This window comes from Sinohyriopsis cumingii, chromosome 6 (assembly GCF_028554795.1).
Source record: "Sinohyriopsis cumingii isolate HCF-2022 chromosome 6, ASM2855479v2, whole genome shotgun sequence".
Classification (NCBI taxonomy): domain Eukaryota; kingdom Metazoa; phylum Mollusca; class Bivalvia; order Unionida; family Unionidae; genus Sinohyriopsis; species Sinohyriopsis cumingii.
In genome coordinates, this window is record NC_142966.1 from 148,661,808 (window position 1) to 148,681,367 (window position 19,560).

The following is a 19,560-nucleotide window of genomic DNA, read 5'->3' on the forward strand; positions in this document are numbered from 1 at the left end:
ACAAGAAAATAAGTTGATTTTACAGAAAAATCATTCCATGATTACAACGGTATATAATTTTGAAGATCTTTTGTCAAAATTTAAATCAGCTCTTTTGAAAATGTTTTTTAAATGACAGATTTTAACCAGATCATCTTAAGAATATTAGGTTATTTAAAAAAATCTTGTTTGGGATTTTATTGGCCCACATAAATTCAGGGTTAAACTCTCTTTATTACAAGACAAGATTCTAATTCTTTGCGTTTATTGTTTTTTTTATACTGTAATAGGAAATGTTTACTTTCTATAAGCTGAATATACATATTCCTATAGAATTCTTTAGAATTAAAGGTTTGAAAGGAAACAAAACTAATTTATGTTCATTATGTTGTTCCCACTTAGCAACATAATGCAGGTCAGCAAAATAAAGTTAGAATTTATATTTTGTACATAGAAACGACTTTACATGCCAATTTATAGGAATATAATCAAACTTGTTTCGTGTGATACATTTTGTGGTTTTTTGTACATGATCATCTTTTCTGGCTTAGATGTTTTGGAGAGTCTTGAAAGAAAACCATCTTTAGATTTAGAAAATGCATGTTTTATAATCTAAAATATTCTTTAATTGCATTCAGTAATGGTCATATGTGAACCTTGAAAAAATTAATTTAATCCTGGAAAATTCCTGGAAATGACCTGGAAATTTATCTTTAGAAAAGCATGGGAACCATGGAACGAGAAGTCAGAGTGGATCATTGTTTTGCATGTCAGACTCGCATCCAGAAGGATATGGGCTCTAATCAATCATAACATTAAATCAGCCCTGGTCAGATGCTGTGGTGTTTTCTTGGGCAAGGCACATTACTCCAGTTTCTATGGTACTAAATAACCAATTTGTTTGCTGTGCCTTAAAGCAGCAGACAAAACCAAATTTAAAAAACCAATGGTCACATGTTAGTCACAAAACCTTTGCTTGTCATTGTGCCAACATTTTTTCAGCACTTTGGTATTGTGTTATCATTAGTAATTTTTTATGCTACCAGACCTAGCTTTATCATTACAGGGCTGCATCTTTACTTTTCATTAATCTAAGCAGACTATAGTTTAAAAAATTGAGGATAGAATAACTATGTAATGTAAATAATACCTATAGAACTGTGGATTAAACTTCTGTGTTGAAAGACTTAAGACGGAAGAAAAATTATTTAATACAATGATACACTGTGTAGTAATCTTTATGACCAGTATGCAGTATTTCTTCTATGAAAAGACCTGGGTTCAGCAAATTTGGGAGTTTGTTGATTCAATCCCCGGCCAAGTTATACCAAAGACTGACAAAACTGGAACTAACAGTTGCCTCACTTGGTACTCAGCATTAACACATTAACCCCTTGAGGTTTTTGTCATTTTCACCTGAAAATCGAGTAGTAAACACATTTTGAAAGCTGTTTCTGAATAGATCAGAAAACACCAAATCCCAGGTGATCTTTCAATAACATCCTCCTTAGTTGTGTTAGAAACATCGTTTTTCATTGGCTATTTGGCTCATGCATGAGCATAAGAGTAAAAGGAGTTCTTTGTTTTGGTTCTTTTTTTTTTTCTTTCTTTTTTTTTTGCTAAACAGAGCCATTTTGTTTGTATCAGGACCACTCTTTATTCTAAATGCCCATCTTAACCTACTTTTTGCAACAGGCTCATCTGTCTGTTTGCAGTTCATTCCTGTTTGCTTTAGATCTGAGACCAAAAAGTCTAAAATCCAGACACAAAATCAGGTTCTGACCACGGGCGAATTTTGGGTAGAAAAAAGTTGGGTCCAAAACATGAGTTTCTTTTATCTTTGTTTTGTAGTGGAACTAGATATTCCAGAATATTTGGTGTCATTGTAGAGCTACATCTGTCTACCTTTTTATAATACCACTCACTTTAGTGTATCTTGCATGACCATGACGCTACAGAGCTCGGCAGTAGGCTACTACCTCCTACCGTGTTAACTCGTCGCTAGGGGTTAATGTGTTAAGAGGTTAGTGTTAGGACTGGTCAGCCTGGTGTCAGGATAATGTGACTGGGTGGGACATCATGCTACATGTCTGCGACATGATGCCCCAGTGCTAGACATCACTGTAAACTGCCACACTGCAGACATCGTAATGATATGACTGAAAAATTGTTAAAGCTAAGTTAAAAATCCAAATCACACACACACACACACACCTGGGTTCAAACCCAATAAGTTTGTTCAGGGGAAATAGGTGAAAATTATCCTGACATGTGCATCTTTCAACCCTAGTTGGCCTGCATTATTACCATAATTGCATTATAAATCAATAAGGTCCAGGTGAGTGGCATATGGTACACTTGGGTCTCTTGTTTAAGGATTATGGACATAGTGGTGGATAGCACACTTGGGTCTCTTGTTGAAGGATTATGAACATAGTGGTGGATACAACAAATGTTTTTTAATGTTTTTTTCTGGGGTTTCCTTTTTAGAAATCTTTCCAGCATAAGCAGCAACTTATCTTTTCTGATTGTTTGTCATGCTATAGTGTCATGTTATCATCCACTCCACAGTAAACTGGGACTTGAGAAGAACCCTGGATTTTATGATTATCAATGATAATTAGTTCATTGAACTAACGTATTATCATTACAATCCTTTAATGCACTCCAGTGTCCTTATATAGCTATTACCCAGAGTTTGTCCTGAATGGAGACTAATTACTGTTCCTACTCATATTTACTCTCTATTAAGGCTCTTATGTTATTCCTGTTCATAGTGATGCTGACCCTCATTACTGTACCAGAAGTACTTGAGTTAGCCAAGTAGTAGAGGAAGTGAAACTTCCTGAGGAAATAGTTTTCAGAAACCACTAGAATGTCTTATTTCCTTTGATAAAGCCTATGCTGTTTACCTCTTCTCTAACATAGACGTACAAGTGAGCAGTACTAAACAGATTTCTGCAGTCTGTTAAAATTAAGAACTTTGATTTAATATATTTCAACACAGTGCTCATGGTAGGACATACTGATTACTTCGATATAATCATAATGATGAATGAAGTCTTGCAGTCGTTATATAGTAGAATATTGAAACTGAACTTGCCCTTATTTTCTTCTTAGTGGTGAGATACTGGTATCACATTTCTGTCACATCAACATTAAGATTCTGTGACAACTACATATCTTTTACATTATAACACTGTCCATGTCTGTCATGGTGTATACCATTTATAGTGAGACTGCCTTATAATGAAATACATTATAGATTATTTCACTGTCCATGGCAGCCATTGAGTATACCACCTTACAGTGAGACTGCCTTATAATGAAGTACATTATACATTATAACACTGTCCATGGCAGCCATGGAGTATAACACATTATAGTTAGACTGCCTTATAATGAAGTACATTATACATTATTTCACTGTCCATGGCAGCCATGTAGTATACCACCTTACAGTGAGACTGCCTTATAATGAAATACATTATACATTATAACACTGTCCATGGCAGCTATAGAGTGTAACACCTTATAGCCAGAGTGCCTTGTGCAATATATATATAATTTTAGTGTCGTGCGATAAAATGCGATCCATGACCACCTTACAGAATGTGTAATAATGACTGGCACTTAGTGAGGAATGTTATAGTTTCATGTTAAGTTAATAGGGTGTACACAATAAATTGTCCATGTGGAACCCCATACTCAATGAGCTGAGTGTACAGTGTTCAGGACAGTATAACATCATGTACACACTTGCTAAACTAATTTATAACAAATTAATTACATCATAAACCTTGCATAAATTTATTTTTGGAAAGAATAGTACATGATAATTTCTTAGCTACTGTTGTTGTTTATACACAGTTGTTGTTGTTGTTGTTGTTGTGGGGTTTAACGCCATTTTTCAGTACGCGATAGGCTATACATGGTGGCCAGTATTAATGGTGGAGGAAGAACCCGGAAAACCCCGGAAAGAACCACCGACCCACGAGAAGCTACTGGCAAGCTTTCTCACATGCCCACATTGGCTGAATCTTAGACTCGAACCGCCGCAGACAGAGGGTTTATACACAGTGTACAGGTTGTAGTGTCATCATTGTTTAGTTAAAATTGAGCTATCTTGTGAGGTACCCACTGATAATAAATGGTAACTCATTTTCCATGCAAAAAGATCATGTCATACACAGCTAACCCTCAGCTTGCATGATAGTTGAGTTCTCAAGAAGGATCACATAACTCAAATTTTTTACTTTCACCACCTATAATTTTATTAGAAAAGTACCTTATTTCACTTTAATACCAATTATTTTAGCCATCCTAATGTTTTTTTGTAGTCAAATAATTTAATTATGTTTTAGTTGTTACTTTAAGAAAGTTTTTAAAAATCCATATGAAATCCCATTAACATGAAATTCATGCAAGTTGAAGTCGTGTAAGTCAGCAGATACCTTTATTTAGATCATAAATTAGATATTTGCATTTTAACTTTCGAAGCCAAGTTTGTGCTTCATTTTGTTTTTGTTTTACCCCAGTTGTGTATAGCTAGTTATGTGTCTTACTTACACCACACTTATAAATTACATGATTTGCTATACGTCAAGACACAAGCCAGTTATGTGTCTTACTTACACCACACTTATAAGTTACATGATTTGCTATACTTCAAGACACAAGCCAGTTATGTGTCTTACTTACACCACACTTATAAGTTACATGATTTGCTATACTTCAAGACACAATGTTCAGTTGAAAAAATGAATCAACAAGATTAAATGCCCCAGATGAATTACAAAGATAATAAAACTGGTCATGACTAGGGGTGACTAGACTACAGCAGATGGGAGGGAATGCCTCCACTTCCTATCAGGCAACACCCTCCTACATGATCTGGTTATAACCTTGTTGGAGTTCATGCACTCTTATGCATTAGTTTTTGTATACAAACTGAGGTTTTGCATCTTATTCATGTTCCCATAATTATTCTTATGGGCTAATAGTATACACCTGAAGTTTGTACCCTGATATCCCATAATAGTATACGCCTGAAGTTTGTACCCTGATATCCCATAATAGTATACGCCTGAAGTTTGTACCCTGATATCCCATAATAGTATACGCCTGAAGTTTGTACCCTGATATCCCATAATAGTATACGCCTGAAGTTTGTACCCTGATATCCTATAATAGTATATGCCTGAAGTTTGTACCCTGATATCCCATAATAGTATACGCCTGAAGTTTGTACCCTGATATCCTATAATAGTATATGCCTAAAGTTTGTACCCTGAAATCCTATAATATTGTATGCCTAAAGTTTGTACTCTCATATCCTATAATAGTATATGCCTTGAGTTTGTACTCTGATATCCTATAATATTGTATGCCTAGAGTTTGTACCCTGATATTCTATAATATTGTATGCCTAAAGTTTGTACTCTGATATCCTATAATAGTATACGCCTTGAGTTTGTACTCTGATATCCTATAATATTGTATGCCTAGAGTTTGTACCCTGATATTCTATAATATTGTATGCCTAAAGTTTGTACTCTGATATCCTATAATAGTATATGCCTTGAGTTTGTACTCTGATATCCTATAATATTGTATGCCTAGAGTTTGTACCCTGATATTCTATAATATTGTATGCCTAAAGTTTGTACCCTGATATCCTATAATAGTATATGCCTAAAGTTTGTACCCTGATATCCTATAATATTGTATGCCTAGAGTTTGTACTATGATATCCTATAATATTGTATGCCTAAAGTTTGTACCCTGATATCCTATAATATTATATGCCTAGAGTTTGTACTCTGATATCCTATAATATTGTATGCATAAAGTTTGTACTCTGATATCCTGTAATATTGTATGCATAAAGTTTGTACTCTGAAATCCTATAATATTATATGCCTAGAGTTTGTACTCTGATATCCTATAATAGTATATGCCTAGAGTTTGTACTCTGATATCCTATAATTTATTGTAAGCCTAGAGTTTGTACCCTGAAATCCTATAACATTGTATGCCTACAGTTTGTACTCTGATATCCTATAATAGTATATGCCTAGAGTTTGTACTCTGATATCCTATAATTTATTGTAAGCCTAGAGTTTGTACCCTGAAATCCTATAATATTGTATGCCTACAGTTTGTACTCTGATATCCTATAAAATAGTATATGCCTAGAGTTTGTACTCTGATATCCTATAATGTATTGTATGCTTAGAGTTTGTACCCTGAAATCCTATAATATTGTATGCCTAAAGTTTGTACTCTGATATCCTATCATAGTATATGCCTAGAGTTTGTTCTCTGATATCCTATAATATTGTATGCCTAAAGTTTGTACCCTGATATCCTATAATATTGTATGCCTAGAGTTTGTACTCTGATGTGCTATAATTTCCTACTTAGCCTGCTCTGGAATAAATCCACTTCATCATAACATTATTCATAGGCAAGACTTGGATTGGTTTTGTGAGTTTAACACCAATTTTCAGCACATGATAGGCTTCACATTGCAGCCAGTATATTTATTGCAGGAAGACCCAGGTAAGAACCTCCAGAAGCTACTGGAAAACCTTCTCACATACCCATATTGGCTGAGCTGAGACTCAAATCCACATGGACTGAGGTGAGATGAGAGTGATCTGTAAAGGCAAGCACCTTTGACCACTTATCCACCCAGGGTCCCCTGTTTGCAGGTGTAATGGTGTATTCAGTAAAACCCTTGTTATAATGAATGATAGAGGAAATGTTTTTGGTGGTATACAGAGAACATAACATAATGAGTCTTAAAGGAAATATATGATGGTGTAGGGTGAACACAACATAATGACTGATAGAGGAAATAAATTGCAGTGTAGGGAGATAAGGACCTGATTGTTATGAATGTGTCTGAGCACAAATATTTGTCTGCTTAAGTATGGAATTAATAGTCAAATTCGGTCAAAGGCCAAGGTCACTGTGACTTTGAAATGAAAAATGGCCTCTGCACATTTACATTAGTTCCATATCACAGACATGGATCAAACCAAGTGGATGGTTTACACTTGGGGTAAAGAAGAAACCTGTTGAAAAGGGGATAAAAAAGACCAAGGTGGAAGAAGAACTGATTTCTAAACAAAAATGTCAGTTATCTGTATTAAACATGGTGCAGGCAGATAATGTGCTATTCATTGTATTCTTGTTTTATTTGGATCTTTTTAGTCACCGTTTCTTAACAAGGAGTAGAGGAACTACAGGAGGCTCCATAATTACAGAAGAATTTGAGCATAAAAATTAAACACATTCTTTAAACTCCAAAATGAAGAATCATACTCTGAATCACATGATTGAAAAGAATTTTTATTAATCCTAACTGAATTTTTTTAAAATTTCTTTAATTTCAGTGGGAGGAAAACAAGAGGAAGATGGACTTTATGATGCTGAGAAACACACAAGGACTTCATGCCCCACTAAGACTGCAGATGGAATCATTTATTGTTAACAAAGTGAGACATTCCATATTCAGTCTGATTTTGAGATTCTGTTGTATAATACATGTATTTACATTAATTCAAAACAAAAATTTCATCTATTTCCACCAATCAACTGCTGTGGCATAGTGTGCAAGATTCGTAACCAGATATATGCGAGTTCAGATCCCGCTCAGACTAAGTCAGGTTTGCTGCATTTGTGAGTCAAAGAACAAGACACTTTACTCAATTGTCCTCTCTATTATTAACCTTTTATATCTTGATGTGCCACTAAATACCAACTTAGACCTCATGATGTGCCATAAACACCAACTCAAACCTGTCTCCACAATGAAACGGCCAGAAACCTTTGTCTGAGTCTGCAATAAAATCATGTATGTGTGAAAATCATGACCTTGAAATTATCATCATGACCTAAATATATATGCAGATCTAGAGAGCTTGATTATACAAGATTTTAGCTTACCTGTTCACAAGGCCGAATATGTTGTTGTCGGGTTTAACGCCATTTTTTCACCACACAATAGGCTATATATGGCGGCCAGTATTAATGGTGGAGGAAGAACCCGGGAAAACCCCAGAAAGAACCACCGACCCACGAGAAGCTACTGGCAAGCTTTCTCACATACCCACATTGGCTGAATCTTAGACTGGAACCGCCGCAGACAGAGGTGAGGTGGCAGTGATCCGTAACGAAGAGCGCTTTAGACCACTCGGCCACTCGGGGCCCCCACAAGGCCAAATAAACTTATGGCATCAATCCTTTTTTCATTTTGTGTATTTTCTATCATCCATTCACATTTGTAATTTACATATTCTCAAAACCACACATAAGAATTTGACCCAATTTGACAGAAAGCATTGTAGCATGCAGCCGTTTCAAATTTTGTAAAAATTATACCAGTATGTCATCAAAAATGGCCACTGTTGCTGAAGGTGCACAAAATTTGATCAACTTCTTTGCAAGATCCTGCCTTGAGATAAATTCAGATTGTTGATGCTAACCACTATCACATATGGCCACCATTACTAACAGTAGAAAAACGTTGAAACTGCTGATTCTCAGGAATCATGCAATAGAGTCTGACCAAATTTGACAGTATCCTGGAAAGAAACACCTTGAAATGATGCCAGTCCAAGGGCAAATATGACCACTATTACTAAAAATAGAAAAATCTTTAAACAGCTTGTCAAATATTGCTCAACAAAATAATCTTCCTACTGGATGAAAGGGCCAGTTGATGGTAAATCTGAAGATTTTTATTTCTCAGGGAATACTATATTCTTGCCACTCTCGCCTTATCCAAACAATTTCTGTTCATGAACTGGTATACCGAGAGAGTCTAAATAATTTAACCTTGAACTGCATTAAGAATTAAACTATACTTTGTAGGGACCACCACATTTTCAGGCCCTGAGGCCCTTCTGTTTTGTTTACTGTTGCCATTGTTTTATTGTTTTGAATCAGTGGGCACTAGTGTAAAAATGGGATGTCACTTTACTGACAAAGATAACTCATTTGGAAACGTCTGACACAACTAGCCCTTCATGTACACAGAGATTGGCAGTATATCTACATGAACAATAACACCAGAACAGCAACAAGTATTCTTTGTATATAAACAAAAACACCACAACCATATCGTGTAAGTGTTCTTTTTTTTTGGCAAGCAAGGATATAATGCAACCAAGTTTTCCTAGCCCACTTTTAACCATCATTGAACATGCTTGGCATATCAGTACACTAACAGAGACATAAATTTCTAAACATGATATTCCGGAGGAAATTATATATTTCATTAGCACATGTATTATCAAGACAGTGGAAAAAAGTACTCATTTTTTAATGTTAAAAAATTGGATGTCTGACTGTATTGTTCTGTGGTCAGGCTGTTCTAGTTGCTTTGACATGAACATTTTTGCTGTGTCATCATACTTGAACATTGGAATTACATGTCATGCATGATTACATAGAGGATATTTTCTTTTCCGAATTTAATACAGGATATATTTCATCATGTGGTACCAAAAATGGGATATTTTAAAAAGTTGCAAAGCCACACGATATTGTTTTCGATACCACAAGATGAAATATATCTGGCATTAATGTAAGAATAGAAATTATTTTGTTATAAACTTGCTCTGAGTCAAAGTTATGGGGATTAAACTGACTCTTCAACACAACACGCTCACCCTCACCCCGTTCTCATAAAGTCACCTCACTTTCTCAGACTGATTATATAAATATTATAAATATACAGGACTTAAGAAAGTGGTAGAATTGGTTTGACATAAACTTTCATAGCAAATTACATTTGTGTCATTTTGCAAATTATTTGAGCCTATCTGAAAACAGTGCAAGTCCAGTTCAGCAATGCATCACATTGGGTTTATCGTTGTTGTTAAGGAAGTAAGGGGAAATAACTTAAGAGAGATGCAAGCTGCATTTTGCCATATTTTTTTATCAAAGATTAATTTCTATGTCTGAAATATAAGGCAGCTTCTATTTATTTGTTTTAGCTCATAAAGTATCCATTTTTGTTGCTGCAGGTACAACTTTTGTAGGAACGCAAAACCAAGCATTAAATGGCATGACGGGAAATCATGTATTATCACGTGTAAAAATATTGGAATATATTTTTCTCATGTGAAAATATAGGAATGAAAAAATAAAATTAATTTCACCAATATGTCTCTACATTTCACACTTATGTATATAATAAAAGTGTTTATTTGCAGGTATTTGATATGTACTTATTAATTGATCATTCAAGAATAATTTTTATACACAACTTGCTGTGTGCAAATGTTTGCCAAAGCACTCGGGAAAGGTTTGAGCACTAAGACTCTTTCCTCTCTCACTTGTAAACATTTGCATTCCATACAACAAGCCATGTATGATACCTAGTTACATGTTTAAAAGTAATGTGTATTGGGTAACTTACTCAGTTAGGAAATGTCATCAGAATATTTCAGATCTTAAAAATTGTGGTTTGAATCAGATCTGAAAAGGTATTAAATAAGTTGTCAGGTATCTTTGTCAGAAAATGTATTGATCGTTGTAGGGTCTAGACACTTACTTGAGATATACAAATCTTGTGGTTTGTTTCAAATGTACACATGCATATAATTAGAACAAACTAAAGTGATTAGTCATGAATTGTGGATTCTATCCTTCTAGTTTCATTACATTTTCAGCTTCTGTATCAGCACCCTTTAGTTCCATTGACTTATTAACTGAACTACAAACATAATGGTCAATAAATTCAAGGCTGGCATTTAACGCAAAAAAAAAAGAAGAAACAACAATTGATACTTCAGGAGTATAATGAAGAAATTCAGTGATGATCCTTTGTGATTTGATTTTAGTACTATTATATGTTATTCAAATCTGGAGTATACTCAGCACTGTAATGGACACAGGGTGTTTAAATCTCATCCTGTAGACATGATGACTGAAGTGTGGCTGCCATGTTTCTGAATGTAGTCACACTGTCGACACTTAATATCCTTGCCGGTGTCTTCTGGATAAGATGGTCACCATCACTGACATAATTTCCTACCAGAAATATTTTTTCAAAAGCAAAACAACTTTGAGGACAAAATCACTTATTGAAATGGAGGTGTGGTGGAGGGCATGAAAACGTGTACTTACAAATAGTGACAAAATGATAAGTAAGCTAGCCATGCAGACTCACCTTCTTACCGTATATACACATTTTTAAGTTGGGTCCAGCTGCAAGCCAAATATACCATGATCTGTCATACAGTATGCTGGCAGATCAGGATCTGTGTTGCCTGTTCTGTTGATTACTCGTAGAAACTACAAACTGCATAGACCCAAATTTGTCAGTACATTATATCAGGTAGATCTGGGTCTGTACATGTTATGGCTGAACTAGACTTTTGAGCAAGAATGTATGGTACATGCCACAGGTATACAAATGTTGACCATATGAGAACCTTGTAATGGAGTGTAGCTCTCCACCATGTGTATTTATTTCAGTAATACACAGTTCTGAATAGGCACCACTTTAATCTTTGTATGCCCCTCCATGAATGTGGAAAAGTGATTGCATTATTACACATTTGACCACCCATCTGTCCATCTATATGTCTGGTTAAGTTTTGTATTTTGAGTACGTTACTGTATTTATGTTCAATGAACACATAACATTTGATGCAGTTCATTGCTTGATAGGTTGTTACAGTTGTTTCTAACCTTTCCAGCTTCATTGCTTATGAAGTGTACAGGTTGAAGCTGTCTTAATGGATACACTCTGATAGTCAAGTTTTATTACCACAAATATAGCTGCACGCTTTGAAACTTAATTTCCTTGTTTCAGAAAATTTCATAATTTGTAAAATGGGTATGAGACATGACTTCTTTTATTTATTACCTGATTCATTGAAATTAATACTTGTACTAGCATGGATTTCTCATTTTTATGATTTCATTTCTCTTGGGAAAGATTTGGTACATCATCATTGACCTAAAAATTAATTAGGTAATAGCAAATAGTATTTTAATTGGTTCAGAGGCAGTTAACATGAATTAATTCATATACTGAATGTGGCTATAGCCACTAGAAACAGAATTTCAGCTCCATCCTAAAACTAAAATAGAAACACACTGAAAGCCTGTTGTTTACAAGTAGTTGCTTGAACCTGCTTTTATGTGCATGAATATTTTATTTGTTTGTTAATTACTGTTTATTTTTTTTTCATTTTTGATAAATTTCCAGCTGCAATTAACATAGACTTAGAAGAGATCTGCTATCCCATAATGCACTGTCAAATCAGTCTGAGCTGTTAATTCTACGATTTCCGCTGCAGAGTATAACGAGATGATGCACAGTCTGTATCATCATAAAGAATTGGAGGTATCAGTTGGGTGGAAAAAAAATTACAAAACTTTTCTTTTTGTATTTGGATACATTGACATCAAGATTAGGACAGATAATGCACATGATATCAAACATTACGCTAAGTTATTATGTAACTTGAAAATTGATCTTACAATATTTTTCCAGCATGCTTTTTCTTTCTTATTAATTTAATTTACCTTTAGTTAATGCTCATAGACTGTCTAGTTCCTCAAATTTAGGGGCACCTCATTTTTCATTTTGTTTTTTATTTCCCCAGGCCCTGGTTTGGCTTTCCATTGCATTGCAATGTAAGCTGACAAGGGCTGGGTGACCCAGGCTAAATACAGTGGCTGAATGGGTCTGTGGTACTATTTGCAGTTGGGTGCACAGTAATGTCTTGAACTATTTAACATATGCATAATACACACATATATGCAGTACCTTAATAGTGATGTCTGAGGAATTCCAATTGAAGTGTTCATTTATTATTTAAGGATGAATTGTGGTCAGTGTCAAAATATGATTTGTTTCTATTTAATCTATTTCACTGCACTTGTTTGCTTCACCCAAAATCTTTTGCCATGTTTTAAAAAAAAAATAATTTATAGATCTGTAGTTGCCCCTTTTTATTATTTTACAATACCCAGTTATCAATTTTGTTTCTGCACAGAATAACTGTAGTTCTCCACCATGTACAATTCATAGACTTGGTGCATGGCTTGCAAATGTTGGGGTTCAAGGTCTCTCTGACTTTAAAAAAATAAGATCATTGTTATTCCATCACTTATCAACATTATAAAAAAACAATTTATATTTATTTCAGCCACAGAGGTTACCCGGTCTACACTCCTCCAATATTCTTTATGACTCACTGACAGGGAGGGATGAACTACTAACATTTGAAGATGTCTTAAACAGTAAGGAGCTTTACACATACATTCCTATCTGATTCTTCCATTGTAAATAACCCGAACATTACTTGTATCCATTTGTGAATTGCCAAGACTCTGTTGTCTCATAATATGCCAACAGATGGAGATCTAGAGGAACTGCATCAGATGTCATAAGAAACTGATTACTGCACAGGTGTTATTTGTTCCTGATTCATATCTGTACATTTTGAAGTGGTAAAATTAGTAACGCATAATGTAAGGAACATTCTGTGTCGGCATAAAAAAATGCTGCGTAGGATCAAGAATAAGCAAAGATCATGTAGCAGCAAGTGCAGATCCTGTATGCCATGTGCTTGATTCATCAGCACGAACGTCAGCTTCGAACCTGACTGACCACTGTGTTATTTGCTTTTTTGGATTATAAACCAGGGTAGCTTATGGGATGGTCCAATATGGCTACTTTGTTATCACTTCTCCTGAATAAAGAATTACCTAAGTAAAAGACTTTTTATGATGCCTAGTTTGTCGTTAAAGTTGTTGCTGTTTCTGTAATGGTTTTGTTTTTATGAGATGGAGTTGTTGGCACCACGTGCAGCCTACAACCTGGAGAATCAAATGGTAAAAAAAATAAAGATTTGACTTTACAACAGCAATGTAAAGTCAGTACTCTGTATGGCTCCAAGTATTGGAGAGTAGTAAAGACAGACATGAACAAACTAATCTCATGTCACAATAGTTGCCTCCATCAAACCTGCAAAATCTGTTGTCCAAACAAGATCTCCAGTGTGGACATATATGACAAAATGGGATGTAACAAAATTTCCCAGGAGATCAGGATGCACAGAATCAAATGACTTGGACAAGTAATGAGGATGCTCCAAGAACAGATACCCAAGGTGGCCCTCAGATGGACAACAACTGGTCAGCAGAAATGTGTTAACATAACCTGGTAAGGGACAGTGATGACCGAGCTGGAAGAGACGGGACTTTCCTTGAGCAAGGCAGATGCCATTGATCAAGACCGACCTTGATGGGGGAAGATGGTTGCATCATTATGTCCCAAAACGGACTTGTTTGTTAGAAAGGAAATATGGGACTGCTCTGACACCCAATATGCCTAAGGATATCAAAGATGGTTTCAACACAGAAAAAGGAAGAAATGGTCCGTCCCATTAAGGGTTTCTTCAATCAATCAATCCTGTCTGCACTGTCTGGTGCTTGAGGCGACAGCAAGGGAGCACCATTTTGGTCTGTCAGCTGCTGTTATGGGGGCAGTCTGCAGGATGAGGCCTCTGGTCTTGAGTTCTCACTCCATGGTTCAGCACCAGGTCTCTTTGGGTCTGCCACGGTTCCTTTTCCCCTGTGGAGTCCATCTCAGTGCCACACGTGGTAGTGAGTCAAGGGGCATTCTGCAGACGTGGCCGAGCCATCTCCATCGACAAGTTGCATTGGTCTCAGCAATGGTGCTTGCGCCCGCTCTATGCCGGAGTTCCTCGTTCGAGATCATGTTTGGCCAGAAGATCCTCATGATCTGTCGCAGGCACTTGGTCTGAAAGACTTCGAGCTTGCGTTCTATGTTAGCAGTGGTCTTCCAACACTCTAACCCATACAAAAGGACGCTCAGCACGTTGCTCTTGAAGATATGGATCTTCGTGTGGGCGCTGAGGTTTGTTGTCCTCCAGATGGGTTTCAGCATTGCGAAGGCCTGGTTGGCCTTGATGATTCTTGTGGTGACTTCCCTTGTGCAATCTCCATCCGTGGCGACCTTGCTGCCCAGGTACGTGAATTCGTCTACTTCTTGCAGAGGCTGGTCGTTGATGGTGATTGGGTCGCCCACTCTAGTGTTCTTCCTCAAGACTTGTGTCTTCCCTATGTTGACTCGAAAACCTATGGTGCTTGCTGTCTGTGCCAACTTTTGTGTCTTCTGTTGGATATCCTGGTGTCTGCTTGCCAGCAACCCGATGTCGTCGGCATAATCCAGGTCATCCAGCATTGAGGTCAGCGTCCACTGTATTCCTTGCCTCCTGCCCTCTGTGGTGCGGCGCATGATCCAGTCAATGGCCAGTGAGAAGAGGATCGGCAAGAGAATGCATCCTTGCCTCACTCCGGTTTCCACCTTGAATGGTTCAGTGAGTAGGTTGTTGTGGATGACTCTGCACTCAAAGTTCTCGTACAGGGACTTGATGACATTGACAAGCTTTTGAGGGATGCCGTAGTGTCGTAGGATCTCCCACAGAGAGGCTCGGTGCAGGCTGTCAAAGGCCTTCTCAAAGACCACATAAAGGGATCATTTCAACCATTGGGACTGCTCACGGATCTGTCTCAGAACGAAGATGTGGTCGATGCAGGATTTGCCCTTCCTAAAGCCTGGCTGTTCCTGGCATAGGATGCCGTCCACAGCTGTTGTGATGCGTTGGAGAATGATGCGACTGAAAATCTTACTGGAGATGGATAGTAAGGTGATTCCTCGCCAGTTGTTGCAGTTCCCCAGATCTCCTTTCTTGGGAAGTTTGACGAGGATTCCTGTTTTCCAGTCATTCGGTGCTTCTTCACTATCCTAGCACAGAATTCTGCTACATTGTACCAGGGCTTTAAAGCTTCATGTAAAGTATCCGTAAATAAAACTGGTATCTGTAATAGGAAAGAAACCATGTCAGAAAAAAAGAAAATACAGAGTGGGGGACAAAAAAGCATGCTTTAGTTTGTTTCAGTAGAGGGATAACTCAAATTGTCATTTTCATGCAATATCTGCAGAATTATTCCCCTTGTATACAAACCCAGACCAGCTTCTGGTATTTATCAGTTTCATTGTAAAAGAAATGGAGACATGGCATTCATTGCCTCCAAAATTTAATAATTTTTTCCCTAGACAAATTGTTTGGTAAGTTTGAATTTTAAGATTTAAAATATTTAAAAACGAGCATAGTAGCAACTACATTCATATGATTATGCAATTTGTTTTGTGGGTAAACAGGTAAGTAAATAACATTTACTTCTCATGGTATAGAATATCACAACTTTGCACTTGTTACTTCCTTACTGATAATTAAGGCATAATTGAAATCAAAACTGTTGCAAAATTGCTTGTATCAGTCACTGTATATACAGTATGTGTGTAATAAATGTACAATATGAGTATCACCAATAAACAATATTTGTGTCAAACCACAATATGTGTGTGTGTTTTAGATTTTTAATATAGCTTAAACAATTTGAATCGTATTAGTTGTTGTTGTTGTTGTTCTAGGGTTTAACGCCATTTTTCAGTACAAGATAGGCTATACATGGCGGCCAGTATTAATGGTGGAGGAAGAACCCTGGAAAACCCAGGGAAGAACCACCAACCAACGAGACGCTACTGGCAGGCTTTCCCATGTACCCACGCTAGCCGAGCCTTGGACTCGAACCCACGCAGGACTCATATTAGTAGGATTGCAGCAGTTTGTAGTGATGTCTAGCACTGGAGCACAATGCTGCAGACATGTGGCATCATGTCCTAACTCTAACTCATAATGCTGAGTGCCAAGCAAGGCAGCTGCCAGTACCATTTTTATAAGTCTTTAGTATGACTCAGCCAGGGTTAGAAGCCACAATCTCCCACATCCAAGGTGGTCACTAACCACTTAGGCCACCAGAGCGGTGAATACACGATATGGGTGCATTAGATACACAATATAAGTGTCATATATACACAAAATGAGTCATAGACACACAAGATGGGTGTCATACACAAAATGAGTCATAGACACACAAGATGGGTGTCATACACAAAATGTGTCATAGATATACTGTATGAGTGTCATAGATACACAAAATGGGTGTCATAGATACACAAGATGGGTGTCATACACAAAATGTGTCATAGATACACAAGATGGGTGTCATACACAAAATGAGTCATAGACACACAAGATGGGTGTAATACACAAAATGTGTCATAGATATACTGTATGAGTGTCATAGATACACAAGATGGGTGTCATACACAAAATGTGTCATAGATACACAAGATGGGCATCGTACACAAAATGTGTCATAGATATACCGTATGAGTGTCATAGATACACAAGATGGGTGTCATACACAAAACGTGTCATAGATACACAAGATGGGCATCATACACAAACGATACACAAGATGGGCATCATACACAAAATGTGTCATAGATATACCGTAATTGTGTCATAGATACACAAAATGGGCATCAGCAGTAAACAGATTGAAAAAGCTTTATGACATAACATTTTTTTTTCATTTTCATTGCAAAATAATGTGTGAGGCAAAAATATCATTTAGATCACTTTCCATGATTATTGTTATTACCATGTGCCAGTTTTACAAGCCTACATTGAAGAAGCCAATGATCCAAATACTTATTAAGTTTTTTTCTTTTCTTTTTCTACAGACCCTGCCGATTCTGAAGTCATGGGACAGCCACATGCCATGATGGAAAAACAGCTGAATATTTTATAGAGCATTTTTTTAATATTAGCTAATGACCATCTAAGGGCTGTTCCAGGAAAAGGTACCCCACCTGACCCCAACCCCTACCACCGAGGGTTGGAATGCCATGTTGTTTTTTATGTCTTGACATTTTTTAATGTCATCATAATGGGTAATTTTCTGATATATTATCTATCAAAAAAAGTGAATATTTTTTGTATATATTTAATAATAAGCTACTTTGTACTGTGTAGGGTAATGCAATTACTGTGTGACATGGGCACAGACAACTAATTCGATTTCTCATAGAACATATTGTAACTGTCTAGCCAAATTACTTTACTTTTGTGGTTTTTGTGGTAAGACCAGGAAATCATGCTTACATCCTATAATAACAAAAGCAAATGAACCAGTCAAACTCTACTATACATACATCCTATGATAACGAAAGCAAATGAAACAGTCAAACTCTACTATACTTACATTCTATGATAACGAAAGCAAATGAACCAGTCAAACTCTATTATACATGTTTGCATGTTGGTCTTGATGAAACAGCTTGAGGTTGTGCTGTGCAGAATGTCTGCTTGTATTTTAAAGGCAGTTAAATTAAAACACAATTTACTACATCAAAAACAATTTATGATACAGTTTCACTTTACTATTTATGACACCAGCATCATTTTAATATGGCATGCATGCTAAATGAATACATGTAGAGAAGTGCCCTTTGTGAAAATAATATAGGAGTCAGTATCAAACTGAGTATCAACAGATTTTATTTAAATTCTGATGGTCATGAGTGTTGGCCATTATTTAGATTTTTGACATAGCATTAATAATAGATTTTAAAATGTATTTGTGGTACCTCAGAAATGGATCACCATTCCTAATACACTCCCCCAACCATTTCCCCAATGGTATATTTTTCCAGGAACAGTCCTATATTAATTTCTTTCATTATCTATGTCATTATTTAAAAGCAAGCCAGGAGGACATTTTCAAAGAAATATTTCTTAGCAGTCCTCATAAGGCTGGTATTTCATATATTGTCAGTTTAAAAGTTCATGAAATAAAGTACTTCCATTAATGTTGTTATTTATTATTAATCTTGTGTTATAACAGCAACTCTTAAAGGACTTGCTTAGTGGATTTTTTTAATGAAAATTGTTTTCAAAGCAATCACAGTACAGTCTATTTGCAAGGCATTCTCAATATTATCTGATGCTTATCATCCATTGTACAGGAAATACAGGGGAACCTCACTGTAAAGTACTTCACTATAACACAGATTCTCTGTATATCACACAGTATTTGTTGATTTGTTGGTTGAGAGTATAAGTATAATTTAAGTATGCTACAAAATTGTAATTTTGGGTAACAATTAAAAATTATGGAACAAATGCTAGTAATGTATTGAGGTAACTTCACCACTGTCTAATGAACATTTCCTACTAAAAGAAAAATATTTAGTCTTGAGTTTTATATGCAAATGCTTCTGTTCACATTATATGACTTTGTAATGCTTTTTCTCATCTGTAAAGGCAGATTTGGAATGATGGATAACTGATTTTGACCCAGAATCATGCTTATATTGTGAAAGTAAAAAAGTGACCACAAAGAGGATAACTTAAATGAACGGTCAGAAGAGGCCTACAAAACCTAATACAAAATTCAAACAGAAATTAAGCTTTTGACAAAGAATTGGAGTCCAAAGTAACAAAACCAAAGAAGAAAAACATTATCTCACCCACAATAAACACTTGAAAAGCTAAAAACTTTGCAAAGGCTGATGATTGTAATGTAGGAGGGGCATACAATTTGGACTTTGACTTCTCGCTTGCAGTTACATAATGGTGTCAGTGAGGAAAATCTTAAAGTAAAGGA

General features: G+C 36.2%; 1 protein-coding gene across 4 annotated transcripts in view; it reads left to right on the forward strand.

Moving 5' to 3' along the window:
• Nucleotides 1-18,763, forward strand: part of LOC149798240 (proteasome maturation protein-like) — a 68,632-nt gene extending 49,869 nt beyond the window's left edge. For all 4 annotated transcript variants that reach the window (XM_089963364.1, XM_089963363.1, XM_089963365.1 and 1 more), the window contains exons 4-6: nt 7,383-7,484; nt 13,161-13,254; nt 17,636-18,763. In XM_089963364.1, coding sequence (XP_089819490.1) covers nt 7,383-7,484; nt 13,161-13,254; nt 17,636-17,703 — 264 coding nt within the window. In that variant the 3' untranslated portion in view covers nt 17,704-18,763. The remainder of the gene's footprint in view (nt 1-7,382; nt 7,485-13,160; nt 13,255-17,635) is intronic.
• The last annotated feature ends 797 nt before the right edge of the window (nt 18,764-19,560 follow it).